We start from the raw sequence: 24,004 nt of genomic DNA, 5'->3' as shown, positions 1-24,004 counted from the left end.
ATCTAGCGCCACTATCAGATCAAAAGCACACTAACAGACTAAACTACAATGGCAAACCTGGTAAATATGACCTTCTTCACATTCACATCATGGCACAGCTGTACTTTGGCTTTAGTGCAGATTCGCTAATGTTAGCGTGCTAACATACTAAACTAAGGTGGTGAACATGGTGAACATTATATGTGATTATTGTCAGCATGTTAGTGCAGCCTCACCGAGCCGCTAGCACGTAGTCTTGATTCAGACTAATTTCCTAAGTCCTGTTTATATTTTTGTAGACGTTACAGCTGGTAACATGGATGCAGTTAAAAGCAGAGAACCATTCTGAAAATGAATAGCACATGAAGGGATACTTCAACATTGCAATAAGCAAACATGGCTCTTTTGGCAGCCTACTCTGATCTTGAATCTTCTGTTTGAGCCATTTGGAGCATAGCAGAACTCAACAATACAGAGAAAAGAACAGAGACGATAACAGAAACCAATGTACAGTAGCTCTCTGTACGTTTTGAAGACATTAAAGTTTACAGGATAGAAATTAATAGACTAATGAGCAATGTGGATAGCTGGTAGTCCTTAAAGCTGCCTCAGCAGAATCTGTATAGTACCTAATGAGATAATGCAACAAAAATGTAATTCTTTGGCTTCGTAGTCATTACCATGTAAAAAAAAAAGCATTACTCTTTGTTCAGCAAGTGAAGAAAGTGGCCTAATTGGTAACTAGCAAGAAATATAACAAAGATGACACTACTGAGCCCTCTGAGGCTCTCTTCACAGGTAGGCTACCTAATGTGATCGCTGTCTTCTTAAAATAGCCTGAGCAGCCCTGCAGTAAAAGTTTAGAACTAAGTTCTCTTTAAAAGAGCTGCTTCTTAGGGGCTTTCTTCTTCTGTCAGCACGACCACCATCCTCCTGTTTCAAAGAAAAAGGGTCCTGTGATTCAGACCACCTGCTTGGCCCATGCCTGCAGTCCCAAGAGACATCCTGCTGGGGCATCAAGAGGTCATAGCCCCTTATTGGAACATCTGGTGTGAATATACTTCACATGTGTTCCTGATTGATTTAACCCTTGCATGGATGGTGTCAGAATTACTACTGGACTTCAGTGCCACATGTGTGTTAGCTTTGTCAGTAAACTTATTTTGTCAGTAAAAAGAAGACTTTTTAGAGTTTTACTCAGCCATGTGCAATCAGTGGCACAGCGTGTACAAATCTGAAATTAACAGGTCATTTTAAAGCGAGTAGACATTTTTTGTTATTTTAACTAGGCCAGCTGGTGGCTCCATTTCAGCAAAATTCTAACTATTCTGCAGTCATAACTCATCTCCCCTTTAGTGTTCTTACCTAAAATGCCCTCTCACTTTAGCCTATAGGCCTACCTTGTCTCTTTATTTTTCCTTCTCTCCCTCTGCCAGCCTTATCTCTGCACTCCTCCGCCAGCTGGAGTACACTTCAGGATTTCCAGACAGTTCTGTGCCTTAGCAGTCATTTTTTATTTTGCAGTAACTGTAACTACAGTGGTTCAGTATTGAGTGCAGTTGGCTGGCGTGCTATTGTTCCGGCCCTTGCTTATCGACTTTGCCCCTGCTTGACATGTCTTCACTGGCTAATGGGGTTTGGAAGACACTGAATAACCCCTGATGCGCTGCAGTTCCTAGGGAAAATAGATGCTCATTCTTCATTTTGTTTTACACTACCTGGACATGACATGATTTTCATTTATGGTTTATGAGAGGTGAGCTGTGGGGTTTAACATGGGAAACCTAGCTGCAAGGTAACAAATGAAGGTAAAGTGAGGGGCTGTAAGGTTAAGAAAATGGAGAGGAAAATGATAAAATAAATTATGGTTCAACTTTCCAATAGAAACAAGTGGCCAGAATAAAGCACGAGAATACACATGGCAAAGGAAATGATTCTTGTCCTGTGCGACATGCTTACAAAATACAAATTATCTTTGAATGCTTATCTTTTCTACCTTTTCATCCATGCTCTACTTGTCTAGTATCAGGTTATCTTAGAGCGTGCTCTCCTGGCATATAGTGAAATAAGCACAATGTTTCAGTTATATATTATATCCTGCCGCAGTATGGGAAGCTTAAAAAAAATAATAATGTGATCAAATCTCAAATGAAGCTCAATGTTTCCTATAAATAACAAGGGAAGGACATAACGAACATGACCTGCCCTTTTGTTAAATTATTAAATAAATGAGTAGCGCAAACTGATGATCATTAATGTTAAAATGCATGAGATTCACGCCTCTTTTAATGAGGGGCCATTCTGAACACTGGTACTGCATCGCTATTGTGTCCAACATGCAGCTCTCGTGCTTAAGCACGCACAGACATGATAACGTGTTTTAAATGCATTGTTAGCATTTTAAAGTTCTTACACACCATATAAGCAAATACTCTCTTCCATTTATCATAGAGTCCGAGACCATTATCATATGGAAGAGTTATTAGTTAAGCTTGGATAAACAGTGCTTACTGTGTAAGGATAAGCAGACATAGTTCCAAATATCACTTACTGCGCTGAAAGGAAGCAGTTTCTTAGGGTTAATTAGTAGTCAGCCCATTACGTATTATTTGTGCAAACTACAGCAAAAGCTTAATTAACTTTGATTCTCACTCCCATGGAATTTGGGCTCACAATGCTACAATTATGCTGACTTAGGGATAGGCTATGGCGTTGAGAGTGGCAATGAGCCAGTCCTTTGCTTAAGACAATAACGGTCTAATGATCAAGTGAGCAGGTGCACAAGCACATAGACATGTACAGGGCCGCACACAGCTTTTGACTTTTGACGATATCGAACACTGTTTTTAGAGGGTATTTCTGCTCAGGGGCTCATAACCTTCACCCTCACCTCTAAAATATCTCTTGTCTCTTCCCGCCTGTCTGTCTCTACGTCTTTTTTCTCTACATGTCTGTCTCCTTCCCCTCTAACCCTTTCTGTTTCAGTCCATTTCCTTGAACTCGGAAACCTCTGGCTGCAGGCAGTGACGGGAAGGAGAGCAGTGTCCCTCTTACTAAAGTTAATAACTTTTTTTAATTGAATTGCTTAAGTTCACTGTGGCCTCAATATGTATTTCCCCCCCTTTTACTCATTGTCATTCAATGCTGGAGCTCCAATTTGCCACACAGCGTTCTGGAAAGAGAGAGAGAGAGAGAGAGAGAGAGAGAGAGAGAGAGAGAGAGAAAGTTGGACTGGTTGCAGGAGAGACAAACCGTTTTAATGGATGACTGAACAAATTAAATTAGAATTCAAAAAGCAGCTTTCATCTTTTGCGTGATTATTGAAAAAAGAGAGCTTTACAAACTTGACAACAGAGCCCTCTTTGAAGTAAGCCATTACTTGAGAGAAAACATGTAACATGATGTGTTACAAGGTGAGAGGTGTTTATTCCAAATTAAAATAATTTGGGAATTAAAACAAACCACATGAGATCACTGATATAACACGCAGCTCTATATTTATGCTGATGACATACGTGAAATAAAAACACCTGTTTGTTTAAGTGTCACCAGATGTTCGCTTTTTTTTCAATGTAATTTTGCTTTGACCTCTCAAAATGACATGGAGATATATTTTAAAAGCAGCAGTTGTGTGTGAAGTCTCTATATTGAAACTACGTGCTCCTCAGACTGAGGCACAAGCGGTAAATCTGCAAAGGGATTAAAATGCTAATAAAACAGGCAGAATGCAATTCCTGTTTTAAGCCTCATGAAATATGCATGGTTCTGTGTGAGCCATATGCAGAGGAAACGGCACGCTGACATGCCACAGAGACGAACAGAGATCATTTTATGCTCTGTTGACGATCTGTATCTAAAGACTGTAATTTTAACCCCTGACACAAATGCCTGATCTCACTGCAAGAAAAGCCAATTGATGAATTTAAAGTGCTCATATTATGCTCATTTTCAGGTGAATAATTGTATTTCGAGGTTATATCAGAATAGGTTTACATGGTTTAATTTTCAAAAAACACCATATTTTTGTTGTGCTGCACATTGCTGCAGCTCCTCTTTTCACCCTGTGTGTTGAGCTCTCTGTTTTAGCTACAGAGTGAGACATCTCACTTCTATTCCGTCTTTGTTGGGAGTCGCACATGCGCAGTACCCAGGTAAGCACTGCCAGCTTGTCAGTAGCAGAGCATGAGGGCGTGCCACGCTAGCAGCTAGGCGAGCATTATAACGTGTGTTACAAAGTGACGCACGTTCGTCACGGAAGTAAAGGCTGGACTACAATAGAGCTGTTTGGAGCAGTTTGTGAACAGTGTTTTCTGTTGGAGATGGTAAGTCCCTTTGGGGTGGACTTTGGGCTTTTTCACTTTGTAAACCTATAACGTGCACACAAAAGATATATAACACAATAAAGGAAAGGGAAAAAGCCAAAAAGCATAATACGAGAACTTTCATTTCTATGAAGAGAAATTCCTTAAGTGATCTGTCCACACTAATAAAAAGCATTTAGAAAATATATGTTTATCAGAGAAGTGGCTTTTTTAGTCTTGATTTAATGTCCCTCTGTGCAATTGCACACTTGAATTTAAAATGCATCCCTTTTTTATGGTCTACAGAGTCAGTCAGATGCACAAAATACGGTAGGCTATGGACTCTTTTGTACCTCCGGGGTATGATTTTACTGCATTAGCTGGATCACTGCTCATTTCTATAGAAAGGCAACATTGCTACAAACAACGGGGGAAAACTGCATAATAAGTGCTTGGGGCATTTACTCTGATTACATCAACTTCATGAAAAAACACATTCAGCCTGAGCAACGGCGTTCACAAAATCAGAGGCTTGTTTTATAGATGTGTTTTTCATAGAGGCTAATCAGTGTACAATCACAACACTGACATTTTTCCTACTTCTCTTCCGTTTGCGTGAGACTTCTTCGGGGTTTGCTTTCTGAGGAATCATAAAAGCGTTCAATCCCAGACACCTAACCGCAGGGTTTTAAGAGTGCTGTCTCGCTCTTTACCTCAATACAATGTGAGAAAAGCTCAAGTCATACCAGCTACAATGTGTGGTCATCACATGTGGCTCAAAGTAGAAAAGACGCATAAAATGGTGCCAAAATGTGACACTTTACCATTAAACTATATTAGCCATACAAAAATTTCCTAGTCAGCCAATGACACCCGTTAATGCCAATATAATCATATTCACACAAGGTTTGACATAATGAAGAGGTATCTGAGGCTGAAGGACTTTTTCAGGGAGTGTGATAGATTGCTGCCAGTGTTCTATTTAGCAAGATTGCCAGACTTATAGGCAACAGATGTGCACTTGATATGTGGACTTACATATATAATAAGATTCACAAGAACATATTGATGTTCTGTATTCAACAACAACACCACTGGCCCCTAATGGTCGCACGAGGTCAGCAGCAAAGGCTCTGGAGAGGGCAGGACCAACATGTCCTGGAAATCCCTGCAGCCACAAATGCTGCATTCGAGAGCAGCCTGCAGTGCTGTGGTGGTGACACTATCTAGGATCAGCTGGACAGGTCTACAAGGGATCAAACATAGCCTACAGGCTTTCAAAAGGAAAATATAATCTACACTTGATCAACAGACTGTTATTTTTTATATATATATATATATATATATATATATATATATATATATATATATATATATATATATATATATATATATATATATATGCACTAACAAGCATGCAACCGAGAGGATTACCCTGGTAAATAATGTAAACTATGTACTGTTTACACTACAGAAAAAAAAACTTTTTGAATTTGTGTAAGGGGTTATATTTATTATTAAACACCAATAGCTATTGTAACCTTGCAGGTACTTCCCTCCCTGTTTCCCTCTCCTCCATCCTTTTTACGCCCATCATCTTATATTCAAGAAATAGTGCTGTTGTGGGAATTATATTTTCCCACAACAGTGCTTCTCTCAATCCCAACCCTTGTATTGAGTTGCTCATTTTCATCTTGCTTTTCTAGTATTTGTAGCTCAAGTGGGAACCAGTATGTCACCATTAAAGCAGAGTATGCCCCACCATCCTTTTTTTGATGATTCACTGCATTGAAAAGAATATTCTTTTACATTCCACCAGCTTTGTTTTTGCATAAAAGAGGATGGCTGATGTGTTTTTGTCTTTGCTCACTACACCCATTTGTCCCATCACCCTTAAAATAGAGGGGGAATGAGAGATTAAATGAAAGTAATGGTGCAATTGATCCACCTTTTATTCTAATGGGAGAACAGATTACAGTCAATTATGGGTCTTCTCATCTTGTTGTTTAAGAAGAAGGCAGAGAGGGAGAGGTGGAGTGAAGGAGAAGGGGTGTTTGGCAGGTCTGTTGAGAGATTTGCCACCCAATCTATGTATTCTTGGCTTATATTGATCCCCCACAGCTTTATAATCAGCGGGTCGATCCAAAGCATACTGAAATACAGCCAACAACACCATTGGTAGCCAGGTTTTAATGTAACTAAGGCCTCCTTAGTCACTGATCACCCACCTACCCTTATGTCTTTCTTTACATGGCATCACCATGAAAATAAATCATCTAGTTGTTCAAATGAAAGTTGCACACCTGCAGTAACAGCAACTAGTTTAACAGTACAAAGAAAGATGTAATTATTTGATGTAACTGAAGCAAGATTGTATAATAACCTGCCTAAATCGTAATTTATGTTATTTTGCGTAAAATGCATTTTTACCATTGCTAAGCTTCCACAACAGCGGCCATTCATTCAATAATATTGTGTATTCAATAATAATACACCGTTCAGTAATATTAATGGTTTATGTTTACTTTGGTAGTTCTTAAATCTGATGCATCAAGTTGTTAAACAATGAAATATTTTTTTAAATTCTTCATCATTATTTTATGAGTAAAAGCAGTTTCCACATCTGAATGTATAAAATCTGATATGGCGTTTTGATAGTGATCTTAATTACTTTGTAGACAGAAAATAAATTATTAAAGACTTTATGGTAGTGATTTATGTAATTGTATTTTACATTTTACCTCAGGAAAAATTTCATGTCCTGGGATAAATAATATTACATGATGTTTAGTGTATAGAATTATTTCTATACTACCACCTGTAGAATTGAATGCGCTTCAGGCGGGCATGTACATTTAAACCTAGTTATTGTTTTATACGGAATACAGTACCGTTGAGCTTTCCCCACACACTGACTAATGCATTAATTCATAGATTTTTTTTCCATCCAGCTGTTCACAGTGGGTCCACATACACAGAACAACAGAAATGATCACATTCACAGAGATGTTGACTGGGTGAGGAACAGACACCAAACTCAGAAGCTGCTGTTGCTGTTCCTCATTCAGAGAGTGAAATCTGTGATGCTGCTGACCTGGACAAGGAGAGACAGGGACAAGCTGGAGCTTTGGACGGAGGGACCAACACACGTGGGAATCAAACTATCCTAGATAAAAAAAACAACTTTTTGGATGAGTCCTCTGAAGTGTAAAAAGCAAAACCAGTTCAATAGCTTGAGTCATAAGGGTGATTATTGGAACAGCATTCCCCCTCTCCGAAGCCAGAACAAGAAGAGGTGTTGTGTTGCTACAATTTAAGTGCTTTTAGATCCACTGAAAACTCTAATTTGAAGTCACTGAAGTCTGTCAAAGGTTCTATCGATATAAGGTGCGCATCCATGTTAACGTTGATGAGATATTTCAGTCTGAACAAAAGTTTTGCACCGACCAACTGACCATCCACAAAGTAGTGATGGGCGGTATACCGGTTTATACTGTACACCGGTATTAATTTCCCGTATGATATGAATTTTTCATATGCCGTAATTCATAACGCATTGCCGCAGAGAGCGCTACGGCCGACGTAATCCACCCTGAGCCCTGTTAACTGCGTACCCTTCTCACTCATGGTAGTAACTTTATAACACAGCAATTAATAACCCACAACTAACTCTCTTTAACAGGATAAAACACCATAGCACACAACAATTTGTGACTTAAACAATTTCTAACACTAATAATTTTACATTTACAAATTTACACCGCCAGATGGCATGTTGGGTAACATTATAGCTGCTAGCTAGCCAGGTAGCATAACAGTCTGTTAAGCTGGGAGAGGCTCCGGTGGCTACTGCACATTCAAGAACAGAGAAGAAAGTTAGAGGATGAAGAAAGACTGGAGATACACCAGAACAATGTATGCTCAAGAGAGGAGCCATCTGTTGTTCCGAAGTTTTTTGTTTCTAAAAAATCGGACATAATTTAGCCACTGTTGTTGCCCATCGCTCTAACATTACTTGGTTGCGCTAATGTTACTCGGCCGTGCTAACGTTAAAGACATGTCACTTACTTCAAGCATGCAGCGGAGCAGCATTATGAACGCAATAACAATCCACCTACGGTCCCGCTACAGACCGTTGAGAAAGACGGGAGAAAGATGGGTTCAGAGCAATGAGTAAAACACTGGAATAAAGACGACTTGCCTCGCTGAAATACGTCCGCCAACCTGCTAACATTATTCAAACACCGAAGCAGGCTGACAGCGGAGCTACGTTCAGTCGGCCACTTTTCTACAACAACCTAACATTACCTGTGGCCAAGGTAGTGTCTATACAACTATCTTACAACTATTTTGTTTTGAAAGGGAAACAATGTTAAAGTTGTTTGTATGTGTATTCATTCGATTTAAGTTTATTTTACTACTTACTACTTTGCAGTTTGCACAATAAAAATAGTTTAGATTCTGTAACTGTTTTATGCATTCCCCTTCATATAACATTATTGTATAATGTTGTGGAGCCAAGCAAACCCTTTAGTAATCAAAGCTTTTAGTAAACATGATGACATTACAATGTTTTTGTGATATTCTATGTACTCCTGACAGTAGAATAAGCCATTATAAACCTATATAAAGGCCCAGTCAAGCAAAAGAAAGAAAATACCGTGATATACCGAGAAACCGCCAGAATCTTAAAAAATACAAAGATACAAATTTTTGGTCATAGCGCCCAGCACTACCCCAAAGCAATGGCACTGCTGGGCTAAGACATTTTGATAATTATTAATTTTAATATATATTATTATTAATAATGTGTAGAACATTAACAGCATATTCCTTCATTAATATAAAAACATATTCATCATTTACCTTCAAAATCCACATGAACCACTCTTCACATCAGCATTATGATCCACCGCACACCGCTTATTTAAAAAGAACATACGTCACTTTTGAAATTGGTTAGCCTGTTACACCAGTAATTTCCTCACAAGCAATGTAGGATTTAAAAGGCTATTTCAAAAAGAAAAAGGAGTCCAGTGCAGTGCTCACTCCACATACAACGCTACACTAAATCACTTCCAGCAAATTCCCCGGAGCACAATGAGGGCAAAACAGCATCACCCATCTGTTTTAACCGAATATCTGGTCCAGCTCAGCTAAAAACACAAAAGCACTGAAACCGTCAGCATGTCATTCACCACTGAGCCTGTTTCTAACCGTTAGGCTATCGACGTTATCTTCACTTCACCTGTTTTAACTTTAGCAGTTTAGATGATAACACACTCGACTGTCCTGATACAGACGTGAACTAACCACAGACAGCTGCCTCGTTCATGGACTCACGGCAGTGCCTCGCTGCAGAATAAATATAGGGAAAACACAATGAATATTTGGCGTTATTTTGAGCATTAAAAAAAAGATTTTTTTCTGCACAGCCAGGCTTGTGCAGTTATAGAGGAAACACTGACCTTATTTACCTTCGTGATGAGACTTTATAACTCACTGATGAAAATGCTCAAAACCAAAAATGCTCTCCTCTTGTTTTACGCGTTGCAGTGTAGAGAATGTTAATGGAATCAATTCTGTGTGTTTGGAGAATTGCATGCCACCTCGACTGAATTATGTGACAGCAACACAAACTGAACATTTTTTCTGTGGAAAGGTAAACAAATAAAAACAAACCGCTTAGCGTTTAACAAGTAAAACGACCTCAGTTATATTTGGCATCAATAGTAACCCAGTCCAGTTAGTTTGTGCAAGTTTTCTAACAAAAAAGGCAAACTAAAATTTTGCAAAAAAGTAAAAGTATAAATGTCTTTCGTGACTTGTAACTGAACCCAGGTCATTACAGATTAAGGCAAGTGTCCACTACCCTGACCACAATGCCCTTTCTTCCTATCACACTATTGTTGACTACTCTCAGACTACCTGTATCTGCCTATGCCTCCTTTGCATAATCCTTAGTCCCTTAATTCCTTAATCCCACATAATCCTTTCATAGTGAGAAGATGTATTTATTTCTCGCTCTGTTCATGCATGGAGCATGTATTTCCAACTGAAAACATAATGCTCACTTCACAAAACGTTAGCAGAGCAGACTCAATCCTGTATGTCCTACAAACCTAGACTCCAGTTTGCTATTGTCCCAGTCTGCCAGAGGCCAGAATTGTATAACAGATATATAGAGAGGCCAAAATAGCACAGTGGTAGAAGACTGGTGTGAAGAGATTAATCAGAAAAGGACAGTTTAATAATCTCTGAACTAGAAAACCAGGCTGCTGCTACCTTCTTGTAAGCATTTTATAACTCTTTTGCACACAAAAAAAGTACAACTACCAGCACAGGAGATGAAGGAAGCAAAGTAATACACACATGCAGAGAATAATGGGGTGGAGGGAGAACATCCTTCTGCTTGTGGAAACTTCTAGAGGTCTTTTTTCTTTAGAGTGGCTATTGCTAAATCACTCCAATACGTTTTTTTCATTCACTCTCTTTTCTTTGTTGTTCTAGCAAGACAGGTAAGAGTAGACTCTTAACTTTCAGATCACGAACCGAATCATGTCCTGCGTGCAGATTCCTCTTTCATGCAGCCGTACTAATGTTGTCTTACTGACAGTAGCCTGCCACACAATGTGCACAACCCATAGCAACACTAAAGCTAATCTAATGGTGCATTTCAGTTCTATTTTCACCCATAGACACAAGGGAACCTCACATAGCAGAGATGAGGAGAAAATGTCTTTATCCTGCTCCTCAGTGCAGCTTAGCGTATGCTTGAGAGTTGATGTGGCTTCAACCACTGCTGTCTTTCCATCCTCCATGTTTTCCCAGTTTAAAATGGGATCACACTTGAGGAAAGCTGCGTCTTTCTACTCAGTAGGAGGTTGCAGAGATCTTACCCATTCAAAGTGCCCTGGTTGATGGGAGGTTTTATGAGAAGACAGCATCCGCCACAGAAAGTATTTGTGTGTCTTAGGGTGGTGGGGTAAAAGTATGTGTGCAGGCAGAGATACCATATGTAGCCCTAACAGCTTGTCAGCTGCATCACACTGCTTTTGAAATCATCGTCACAACAGATCAGTTAAAGACTATTAGAATCAGCCGATGTGCTGTGTGTTTCTGTAAACGTAATTATTTGAAGATTAAGTAGCTTTAATTCATCATGCCACAATTTAATTTTAAATCTAACCTCCTTATATATAACCGCTTTTTATTCCCAAACTAAGTATATTTTGTTAAAGAGAATGACAAAATATCCATGGTTTTATTTCAGTTAGCCTAATAGCTGGTTTGATTTGCATTGAGAGATGATTTTATGGAAAGTATGCCTATACCCATGCCAATCTCTAGGTATGGTGAAGGGTATGTGATGATGTGGGGCTATTTAAATTCCAAAGGCCAAGGGAACTTTATCAGGATGCATAGTATCCTGGATCCATGAAATACAAATCTGCCTGCCTCTATGGGAATTTAACATAGGGGTGTACTTACTTATGCCCCCTGTATTTTAAGGAAGAACATCTATTTATTTACGATACATTATTCATTCACAAAGAAAATTCGTGTCCTTAAAGGTTGGATTTTTCCTCATTTTTTAAATTAAGGCATTAAGATCAATTTGCAAAAGATGATTTTTTTATTCCTCTTTTTAGTGTCCTAATTTTTTCACGTGACTGTAGATAGAGATTTGCTTGCTTCCATCATCGCTTTTCTTTGAAGATGGACCATCTTCATTTCATATCCTAAACTACTATTTCTGGCCACGCATACACATGTTTCATCTGCTTCCAATTGGAGGTATTATTACTGCATGTATCATCATAATATATCCTCCATCAGTAGATGGTCCTGTAGCATCTCTGCTCTAATTAGCTAACTTACTTAATTTGTTGTGACAAAGTTACTTTTACAGAACATTGTGGTTGATTATAATTTACTGTAAGCAATGCTGAGCCCTAAAAATAAACACATATTCACGCACATGACAGCTAAGGTCCTCAGTAATTAAGTATATATATATTAGGGCTGTCAGCATTAACGCGTTAATTGCGATGTGATTAAGGGTCGAGCATAATTTTTATTTAATCGTATTAATCGCATGCCGCCATTTATTAATTTATTTTTGTGGGCTGGGAGTTGTTGTTAAATGCCCTTTTTCCATTTGGTCGTTTTTTTTGTCATTCAACAGCTATTTTCTAGTGAAATAAGTTATTGTTATAGTTATTACATTATTATTAAACATTTAATTTTGACGATATGGCCTTAGCAATAAACAAGCCGTTCTTTAATGTCGCCAACTGTTTAGTACCCTTTGGTTCAGGCACCGTTAAGGCACCGGTACCGTTTTAAAAGTACCGTTTTAAAAGTACCGCTTTAGCACCGGTATCCAAACCAAACAATACCCAACACTAATATTGACTCTAGATTAAAATGCGTGACTAGATTAAATATATAATAAACAAATACAAATCTTAAAATCAAGTTCATAAAGTAATTTTCTTTGCATTCATTTGATTCCCAATCAAGAAACACTGGTAAGAATTGCTTTCCATTGTTAATATGTACTTGAAATGCAAAATAATAGAATTTTAATCATGTGATAAAACATGCGATTAATCGCGATTAACTATAGAAATTCAACGATTAATCGCGATTAAGAAAATGTAATCGTTTGACAGCCCTAATATATATATAAAGTAATAAAGAGAAAAGTATTTCACTAAAGTAGCCATGCAAAGCACATGCATGAGCATATGCACACATGGGAAAAAGGAGTGGCTGCATTAAGTGCTTTATTTACTTATTTTTTTAGCCACGCTTTACTGTGCCCACCCCTCCCAGACTCTCCCCCAAGAGGCTGCTATTAATTCAGCACACCCCTCTCAAAGCTTCATCAATGTTAATCAGAGCTAACATTAGATTCCCTTCAGCTGTTTTGAAAAAGGCTTGAAGGCATGCATGTAAATGTGTATAGCTACAGTATGTTTGTTTGCGTAAAAGTGTACGTTTAAAGTGGTGGTCAGGAAACATTAGTTGCATGGCACTGTTACAACATGTTGTCTTTGTGATGAGAGCAGCCCTTGTTACTACAGGTAAAGGTTTTTAAAGGTTTTAAGAATTATTTATTGGGCTTTTTTTGCCTTTATTGGATAGGACAGCTGAAAACACGAAAGTGGGAGAGAGAGGGGGTTGACATGCAGCCAAGGGACTCAGGTTGGAATCGAACCAGGGCCGCAGCATTAAAGGACTGTGCCTTAGTACATGGGTCTCTTGCTCAACTAGGTGAGCTACCGGGGCGCCCTAGTTGTCTCTTTTAAGACATGTTTATTTTGCATGTATTACTTTTTCAAATGTTTTTGTACCTGATTTTCAAAATATTAGATTAAGTGTGTTAGTTGTGAGTGATCTTATTGCAAAATCACTTTGAGTGGAGCTAATAATAGCCATGTAAACCAAAATATCTGAAAAAAGAACCATAGCTATAATATGCATATAAATATACACAACAAAATGTGCCCTCACCTTCAACACCACGCTTTGGTCAAAGTTGTATGCACTGGGCCTTCCCTCCAGGGTGGAAAAAGCCACGTTTCCTCCAGTGAGGGGAGAGATATCACTGAACTCATCTGTACATAAAGCAGTCCTCTCATCATCTCCTGGCCGTATGTAACCCTTAGCATCCTTCCCATAGGTCTTCCTACAAGAAGCGCTGTAATACTGGTAAGGCAACCAGGGTCCATCCTCTTCCGTGCGCTTGTAGATGGCAAAGCTCTCCGGACGACTTGTGTAGAATTTCAATCGTATATAGGTTATCTCAAAAGACTTCCCTGTGGAAAAACAGATTGTATGATTAGCTTTGAATGGAATCATTGAAGGAATTACTGTTGGAACTAGATCTATTGTAGTTACACAGTTAGGACAGATCAGGGCTGGTTATGTAAGAGACAAATAATGTGGGGTGATAGTGTAGGGCCCAAGAGCAAAGAATAAAAAAGCCATAATTGCATTATAGAAAGAAGGAAAACAATGGGGGATTGACTTAATTTCCCGTGGCTCTATGCAGGGTAAATAAATGTCATTCCTGCAGGAGTAGCTGAATACCCAGGATTATTTTCTCATTATCCAGATCATAGTGGGCCCAGTAGTAAAACATAGGTCAAAGGGATAACTGTATGATAACTGTAGGACAGAATGATGTGCAAAATCACAGGGGAAAGTGCCTGTATTTTCAAATCCCCGGTAATAATGTAAGTCTGGTGCAACATCTGAGGTGCAATGACAGAAGGGCGACAGATCTAATCAATAGAAAAGTGCATACAATTAAACACATCATTCATTGACTCAGTAATAATATCTAATGCAAGGTTTTAGTGGTACATCAGCCATTTAGTGGCATGGGAGAAACCGAGAGAAAGAGAAGTGAGACTTTCGTAGATTTGTATTCCCCCTAAAACTGTGATTCCACTTCAATCTGTGAAAAAGGAAAATGGGTTTCAGAGCACAATCTCATCTAGAAGAAGATCCGCAGCGAACGGGGAGATATAGCATACCCAAATTTCCATTTGAAATGGTGTTGGGGGATTTAGCAGATCAGACTAAGTTGCGCTGTAATTGGTGTTGCATTGTAACTGAAGAAATGTCTGTGAAGTCATTTTTGAAGGTGCATAATAAGTGGTGGCTACCTCCGAGGTACATGTTTAATTAAATGAGAGGAAAGGTTAGGAAATAATGCATTTTGGCATCTTTTCTGCATTTTGCATATTCATATGTCTTGAATTAATGATGGTGAATTTTTAAAGATGATTTTTGGGGATATCTTGAAGACAGGAAAAGGGGAGAGAGACATGCAGCAAGGGCCACGGGTTGGATTTGAACCCGGACCACTGCCAAAGACTTAGCCTACATGAGCCGCACACTCTACTGGGTGAGCTAGAGGTCACCCCAATGGGTGATGTTTTGATAATGTTTCCTGTGAGGAAACTAAGGTGGGAAAGTCATTGATTTCTAACATAGCTTTTGTCCTTATTTGGGAAAGACACCTGCTTCCCTAATCTCAGCGCAAACAGAGAATCAATGCTTCTTTTTGATTGAGTGGTGTCATTTCCTCCTATTGTTTACTCACTTTGGACACTTACAATAATCTTGGAGCCATATCAGGGAGGCTTGCAGAGTTATACTTCGTGGATATACTGTACACACACACTCAGAATCTGCCAAATGTTGTGCAGCTTTACAGGGGATTAACTGGGCAGACACAAACTGAAGTCATAATGAGACCAGACTGAGAAGCAACATGTAGAAACTCTTAACAGGCTTCTACATTGCACTCTGTTTTTTTTTGTTTTTTTTCTACATCATTAGATACTAAGTTTCAGCCGCTCTGCACATTCATAGAGGGATCCCATCCACTGGTACAGCCATAATGACATCTGTTACTTTTCTCTGCCAAGTCATATGTAGGCCTTTCTGTCTCTTGTCTCTGCAGCAATCTCTAATGGTATCTTTCCTTTAGGAGCCCTAAGATCATTTAGATTTCATTTACTCCCTGCATGAGGTGAGCTCAGCCCGGCAGGGACTGAGGCGAATACATAAAAAAGGCAGAAGATGAAACATTTGTTGGATATCCCGTGATGAAATGCAGACTAATTGCAAGGGATATTTGTACGTTGTTTTGCATCATGTTTAATGATTCGCGATTCATCGTCTTTCAAGAGTGCATACTTTGAATTCATTAGAGTGGGCACAATAGAGAGGATTTTAGCTTTTCAATCTTAACCAAGCAAAGTAACAGATAACACAAAATAGATCAAATACACCCTAAGATAGTATTCACACATCTATTTTCAGTTTGGAAAGCTCAGTTTGAAGCAGAAGTCTCTCTTTGTTTGCCAAGCAACAGGTCATTGAGCACTGAAAATGAAGACGTTTGAAAACCCAGTAAAACAGCCTGGTGTGACTTTACAGGGCTGATCCAGAATCTTGTGGCATCACAAATCCAACCAAAGCTGTTCATGTTGCGCACAAGCATACAAATGAAATGACTATTTGGACACAGACTTTAAGAGTAAAGGCTGGGAGCTGCATAGTATAGTATCTGACCTTAGTCTGAGTCATGTCAATTTAACACAGCTGCTCTTGTCTGCCCAGACTGAGACTAAATTCACCACAAGTACTGTAGACTCAATATTTACAATCTATTTACTCCAAGCTGAGATTTTTGTGATCAGCAAATACACGGATGAGTGGATGTATCCTCTGATCATGCTGCGTCTCACAGTTTACGAATGAAATTAGAATAGATTAGCCTCTTACAGAGAATTGTGTCTCATATGCACGTCAATATTCTGGCTGTGAGAGCGTCATGTCATGCCAACTGTGGCAGACTTTTATCATTGTTTTACATCTGAGACAGGATGTTGCTTGCACTGAATGAGAACCAGCTGCAGACTTCAATGGGTGTGTATCTCACAAAGTCTTTGTGGGAAAAACCTGACCCCAATTCCTTACCAGCATTTTCTTTTTTTCTCCCCCTTCTTCCTCATTATGTTTAGTTTACTCCCCTTGAAGCAGCCCAACTCCCCGTCTTTCTACTCTTCCACAGACCCACTCTGACCTGGCTGCAATATGTGTACATCCTACTGCCGGTGTTTATCATCCCAGCATTTGCCTGGATTTCCTTCAGAGAGAGCTTGTTTGATTTGGAAAGGCAAAAGAAAACAGTGATGTCGAAGACATCCCCCACCAGCATCCCAGATGGGTCACAAAGCTTTTATATGGACCAAAGGGATGCCACACATCCACAATTTAGGGATATTCAGTTACATAAAATGGTGTTATGAAAACATAATCATCCTTCTTTTAAGATTGCTAGAATAATTCAAAGGGAAAAACACACTGGGAGTAGTGCAGAAAGGAGCAAAGGTCAATTTAGTCTGAGGGAGACAGACATGTGGGTGTTGGGATTGTTTAAAGAATAACAACCCCTCCAGACAACGCAGAAAATACCTCTGCAGCAGCAACCTTGCTGCCTTTCTCGAAGGAAAGAACTAAAACTAAACAACAAAGTCTAAAAACACAGCCAGACATATACTTGCTATTGGAAATCAATATTTTCCATTTGATGGAGGCACTTCTTGCTTTTAGAGCACGTGATATAACAGTTCGTCTATGGTCAAAATCGGACATTTTAAACTTCTGTCATCATTTTGTCCCTGTCTCTTGTACCTTTGAAGATGAGCTTTTTAATACGGAGCGCCCACTCCACCTACAGAGGAGGAGGGAGGAGGGAGGAAATCTGACCTGTCAAGGAAATTTCTAGGGTTTGAACAGGAACTGTCTTCACTGACTGATTGCTGGAAGTCCAAACACACATACCGGTAGTTCTGTGATTCTCAGTGCTGACACAGCACTGTAGAGATAGGTCTGGCAATGCGAGACTAAGGTGATTCTAACCTTAATTATATGGCGACTGTAACGTTAATCAAAAGTGACACAGAGAATTATCACCCGACTCTGAAGTTCCCCTCTGCTTAGCTTTAAATAGCATCTTTAAGCTCATTTGTTTTCAACTTCCAACAGTTTTTTAACTTGCAACAGTTTGTATTAGTAGCTAGCTAGCTAACTGTTTTGGTTCACTCTACACTTTCACAGCGGCCACAGCTAGCAGCTGTTTTTAGCTAAAACCCACTGTTTGTAAGTTAAACCACAGACAGAGCTGATTTGGCTAACGTTACTAACATTAGCAAGTTAACATCATGGTGTTTTGTTAGCATTGGGCAGCTAATAAAGAGCCAGATGTTTCCTTCAGGAGTTGGTGGAGATAAAACAAAAAAAAGTTAAAAGAGAGTGAATATTGGACTTACATTCGCCAAAAATAAGTCTCCAAACGAATGATAATGTTGCTCCGTAAATGTTGTGTGTGTGTGTGTGTGTGTGTGTGTGTGTGTGTGTGTGTAAATTGTTAACCGCGTTTGCTAACAAATTTGCTGTATCAGCTTGCAAGGTAATATGTGCGTGTATTTTCTTTTTCTAGTTTTCTCTAGTTTTTCCATCAGTAAATGAACACACCGTCTACCACACAATAACTTGAAAAAATGAAAGAATTAACAATGCTCACTTTAATCGATTACCTCCTGTATTCAGCATGTGTATACTCTCTGGAAGTTGATTTTCATACTGTGAGTATATGTTTTTCAATCACATGGTAGGCTACAGCTTTATGGACACTGCTGAGTTCTATTGATTTTGGTAATAGTATTTTGGCATTTTCAAAGCCAGAGGAGAGTAATACAAAAGAAAAGATTTAACAACACAAGAATGCCGATTTCCACCTCTAACTGAGAATTCATTAAATGTATTAAATGTAGGCCTACTCTTAAGCAGAAATACTATGTTTCATTAGTATTTAATTAGTATACATGTAGTTCAATAAAAAGGGGGCCCAGAGCTATACTCTTCGGGGGGCCTGTGTTCGCCCTTGCTAAGACCCTCTATTAAACACACACACACACACACACACACACACACACACACACACACACACACACACACACACACACACAGCTCAGCAAATAAATGGAAGTGGGAAAGGTAATTTCATAGAAAGATTTGTATAAATGCTTTGTAACATAATTCTCCACAATTTAATTCAGTTAAAGTGACAAATGTCGTCTGATGCTTTATTTCAGCAGTTTCGCACAGCATGGTAATGGGATAATGATGCTAATGGCTCAAGCTGGTCTCATACAATTTTGTGAAATGAGAAATGTGTTCGAATGCAAATATGTACACAGTGTACAAAAAGTGAATCAAATGCATTTGCTCAAAGGAAAAGAGTGCGTGAAGGAGGCAATCCCAAACACTTGTATTACTAACACAGGAATAATGCAGCATGGTAAAAAAAAAATGGTGCATGGTTACATATGGTATTTGCTTTAAACTGTGAAGACCCAGGTTCAGTTCCAAGTAAAATTAAGTTTAATTATTTAAGCTGATGGTTTTCACATTTTACCATGACACCAAACATTTATCTTAAAGTGCTCATATTATGCCTTTTGGCTTTTCCCCTTTCCTTTATTGTGTTATATATATATATATTTTTGTGCACGTTATAGGTTTACAAAGTGAAAAAGCCCAAAGTCCACCCCAAAGGGACTTACTATCTTTACCAGCATTATCACATGTTATAATGCTTGCCTAGCTGCTAGCATGGCACTCCCTCTGGCTAGCAGTACTTACTGGGCATAGGCGACTCCCAACAAAGATGGTGAGATGTCTCACTCTGTAGCTAAAACAGAGAGCTCAACACACAGGGTGAAAAGAGGAGCTGCAGTACAATGTGCAGTACAACAAAAATATGGTGTTTTCTGAAAATTACATCACAAACATATTCTGGTACAACCTCTAAATACAATTATGAACCTGAAAATGAGCATAATATGAGCACTTTAACTGATCTTACCATAAGCAAGCATTTACCCAGCCTAAACCTATCCTTATCCTAACCACTGGATAAAAAATGGTTCTACTTGAACTGCCACATAATCCACCTCATGCTGGAAAAACATTATGTTTACATAATTTGTACAAACAACAAGTTAATTTGTCTTTAAGAGTGTGGCTAATTTTACAAACTATCATAACATATTGCAATTATGATCCACAAAACTCTCCTTTTTTCCACACTTAATCAACAATGCATTTGTGCCTTCTGTATTGTAAGTTGTATCAATTAAAACCACTGCAAATGGAAAAGGCAAAGAAATACGTCTTTCTCAATTGGTTCAATAGTTGCATATTTTCCTGAAAAGTTCTGGGCTACCAATGATGTTGCTGGTTTAAACTGATCCAGCCAAGTTGTTTGTTGTTTAGATACTGTAATTTTTTGGTTAAATTGTGTTTTGACAGTAACAGCAAGTGTTACCTAGAGGCATCTGACTACGTTTCAAAAACTCCAAATCCTAAACTTTGTTTAAAATGCATTTCTGAGGGATTTCTCTCCAAAAGTTGAAGGGAAAATTTGCATGATTTCAAGTGACAGTAGAGCTGCTGACCAAGTCTCCGGCTCTGCAAAAATGACTCTGGCTGGGGGGGGTTAATGAAATTTACCTCTCTGGAAAGTAAGTGTATCTTTTGAATTCCAAATGCATTTTATGTAAATGCCTGGCTAACTTCAGTTGGTCCTCCTTTCCTTATCATAGTTTTATTCACCCAAACTTTGGGCTTTTCGGCAGGTTATCAGCTGCCTATTTCCTGGAATTTCTCTATAAAATAGTAAGCGGCTTCTCTTTCGTTTACAGTCAGTTGTACAGTATGTTTGTCGTGGTAAGGATTGCTGAGACGAAAACACTGAATTGAGCCTGTAGCAGAAGATTAATATTGAATTTGCAATGTGAAATGTGGATTTCAATCTAAAATGGTTACATACAGTAAAGGTTGATTTCTGGACATGGCCTGGTTCAAGTTATGCTGGAAACATGTTTCTATGTAGACTGTGTCGTGGCCGTATTTTAGTTGAGCTCTGGACCAAGTCATACATACAACAAAAAAAGCCTAATCAGCTTGAGTTGGGACAGTATTTATGCAGACAGAGCTGGATGGGTTCATCACTAATACCCCATGGTGGTATGTGGGCTGAATGAAAGAAAACTTGGGCCAACACTAAATCATGACTCAGATGCTATCCAGGCATATCAGATGCAAATGTGTGTCCTCCTTATCCACTTTAAATCCAACAACATTTTCAGACATGCCCTTGTGGCTATGTGCTCGCAAACACTTTAAGTCTAAGCCAAGTCTGGGCCAAAGTGTTTTTCATGAAAATAGCTCAGAGCCGCAACAGAGTAATACAAACCATGTGTTGTTAAGCACAGCTGTTTTGTATTAAAGATGTCCCCATCAATGGACATGCAGTACACAAAGTAATGCATCAAGACACTTGCTGCACAGAAAAGTGTAAAAGTGATGCAATCTCAACTCAACTGGTGTGAGAACATGCATTCATCTGAAATCAGTAGAGAGCTAAATCTATTACTGATATTCATATTCTATTCCGGAACACAGCAAATGCAGTGCACATGAATAGCTTTCAAGCACTTTAAAATGAAATAGGACATTATATACAACATTATAGAAACAGAGACCATAATCGAACCTTGAGGACACACATGCTTGACCTAGATCACTCAGCCTGGCCACAAACTACAAGTTGAGGAAAGTCAATCTGAAGAATTCTGGGGGTCAGACTGAACTAAGGATGTGCTGCTGTGCTCTTACCCAGGTGGAGGGTGAGGTTGACAGAATTGGGGTGCTGGATACCATAGTACATGGATTGGCTCTGCCACCACGTGGACTCCTCATTCCTGTTGAAGTCTGTCAGGAGGCTGGCATTGTGGCTCAGCTCAGGATCTGATGCGTCACAGTGGTGGCATGAGCGCGTTGAACCAGTCTGCATGCAGTAGTCCTCAGGTGGGGAGCCGCACACATTTGATGTCACCACAGTGCGATTGAAGGCAATGTTCTCAAACTTGGGCATGCAGCGGCTTGGGGCGCCCTGCTCATCATAGCAGGAGTCCATTGCGGCCCAAACAAGGAGGTGGCTGTGTAGATGAAGAGAGAATAAAAGGGCCAGGGAAAGAGAGCTCACAGCAAAGGATAAATCCATGTTTAAAAACAGTTCAAATTACATTTACACTTTACACACAAACTTTCACACTCAAACACTCTGATGCAAAGACGCAAATGCATAAAGACCCTGACATGAGAGAAGTAATCCAACAACAAAAAATAGGTCCAGTCTGTGAGAGCTTTGTTTGTCTACTCTCTCCGCTCCGTCTCTGGTGAGTCTCCAACATATGTTCTCCCTCTGTGGAGTGGAATGAAGTTTGTGCAGGAACTCCTTTGATCAGGGGCAGCGTGAGACAGACAGAGGAGGGACAGGGGTGGAGGGGCTGGAGGGTAGAAAAAAGTCCATGAAAACTTCTCCACCTGCTGGTCATCACAAGCACCACACCACTATTAGCTTTACATGTAAAGCAGACTTTGGGTAAAATAATCTCATTTGACAGTAAAAACACATTCTATAACATCTTTAAATAACGCTGCAGCTAGGTTGTTACCCCTCTGGGCATTGAGGCAGTGAGTACCAAAGCACCTGCATTTACCACTTGCAGGAACGCACAATACCATCGATATGATGATAAATGTACTTGGCAGTTGGCCCCACAGCAGGACATTCTGGTAAATGCTGACTGTAGTGATTCACAGTGGAAGACTAGAGGTGCTAAAACTGTCTGGAATATTTCAGCAGGCATGGGTCATCTCCATAAAGGGATGTCGCTCAGGGGAGTTCTGTGACCTAAAGGGACAATTTATTTATATAAATAAAGCAGTAGAGAACTGCACTGCTTTTTCAGCAAGGCCCAGTCATCAAAAAAAGTGAGAACTGGTTTGCATATCTCTGTAATTCATACGGACTGCTCGCAGTCCTATGTAACCCATTCACCAGTGTTTGATTCAACTTAGCCATGAATTAAAACTAAAGGTAGGGAAGCTATGAGAAGTAATTATAAATCATCAGTGATTTAAACAGATTACCTATTGGTGGGATGCTAGGGTGTTAAATATTCAACAGTTTACAGCGGAAAGTAGAAGCCATTTCAGACCATGGTCACCACTCCTGTGCACATCTCCTAGTTGAAGATTGGATCCTGGTCTGTGTGTTTTAATCAGCTGGCGGTTACCCCGAACAATTTTGGCCAATCTCAATTCTTTATCTGCTTATTGTCCGTAAGTGACAATATGTCTATGCAGGACATACATTATGTAATTGTCACATTGTTCCATCGCTGGGAATTTTTTGCTGAAAAGATATGTGTACGTTTCAAAATAAATACACTCTCATTCATTTCCACACTCAGAATTGTGCAGAGACATATGAAGGTGTGTACCCTTTATACTTCAACTATCCACGTGGCTTCCAGAGTGTGTTTGCTCTACAATTCTGTACACAGTAACAACTACAGTGTCAAAGTGGAATGACAAGTCCCACAAGTGACACGTCCAACAAGTGGTTGTGAAGAGCAACAACCAATGATGTGTAATGCTGTGCACTCTAATCCTCTTTCTATGAATGGTTTTACTGTTGCTGTAATTTGGCACAATCACCCTGAAAACCAGCAATTCAAAGTGACAAGCACTAGCAGAAATTAAGTAATGATTGGATCAATGTGAAACATGGGAGTGTTTGAAATGAAGAAGATGGAGAAAAGGAAGACAACAAGAGAATAATATAAACATAGAAGGCAAGAGACGGAGATAGACAGGTGGTGTGGACAGACGCATTTAGATGCTGTACATTTATGATCCCTGTGGGATTTACGGCAAAGTCTTTTCCACATCTCCTCGTGATTGCCTTGATTTACTGCGGCTCTATCAGTACTCAGGCAGGGACTTTGTAAAAAGGACCACATCAATTTGCAGTTAAATCCTCTGCTGGGTTTGGATGAGAGCAGGCTTGGCTTCAAATCTGTTTGGCTGTATGTGAGTCAGCCATTATAATGAAGAATGTAATGCCTCTGCAAACAGATTTTTATTCATCAAGTTGGTTCATTATTACACCACTTCTATGCCATGTGCAGTATGTGAGAACACAACTGTTGCATGGGATGACGACGTGTTTGAACAATATGCAAATACAGTAGAGTATTCACCGAGCAAGGAGGGGA

The 24,004-nt window shown here is 39.3% G+C and overlaps 1 protein-coding gene across 1 annotated transcript in view; it reads right to left on the bottom strand.

Moving 5' to 3' along the window:
* lamc3 (laminin, gamma 3) overlaps positions 1-22,155 on the bottom strand; it is a 98,639-nt gene extending 76,484 nt beyond the window's left edge. The window contains exons 1-2 of the mRNA XM_078271815.1: positions 21,555-22,155; positions 13,803-14,107 (exon numbers count right to left, since the gene is read on the bottom strand). Coding sequence (XP_078127941.1) covers positions 13,803-14,107; positions 21,555-21,942 — 693 coding nt within the window. The 5' untranslated portion in view covers positions 21,943-22,155. The remainder of the gene's footprint in view (positions 1-13,802; positions 14,108-21,554) is intronic.
* Between the last annotated feature and the right edge of the window lie 1,849 nt (positions 22,156-24,004).

This window comes from Sander vitreus, chromosome 16 (genome assembly GCF_031162955.1).
Source record: "Sander vitreus isolate 19-12246 chromosome 16, sanVit1, whole genome shotgun sequence".
Taxonomy (NCBI): Eukaryota; Metazoa; Chordata; class Actinopteri; order Perciformes; family Percidae; genus Sander; species Sander vitreus.
Note: the sequence above shows the minus strand (reverse complement) of the source record. Positions and strands in the feature narration are given on the sequence as shown.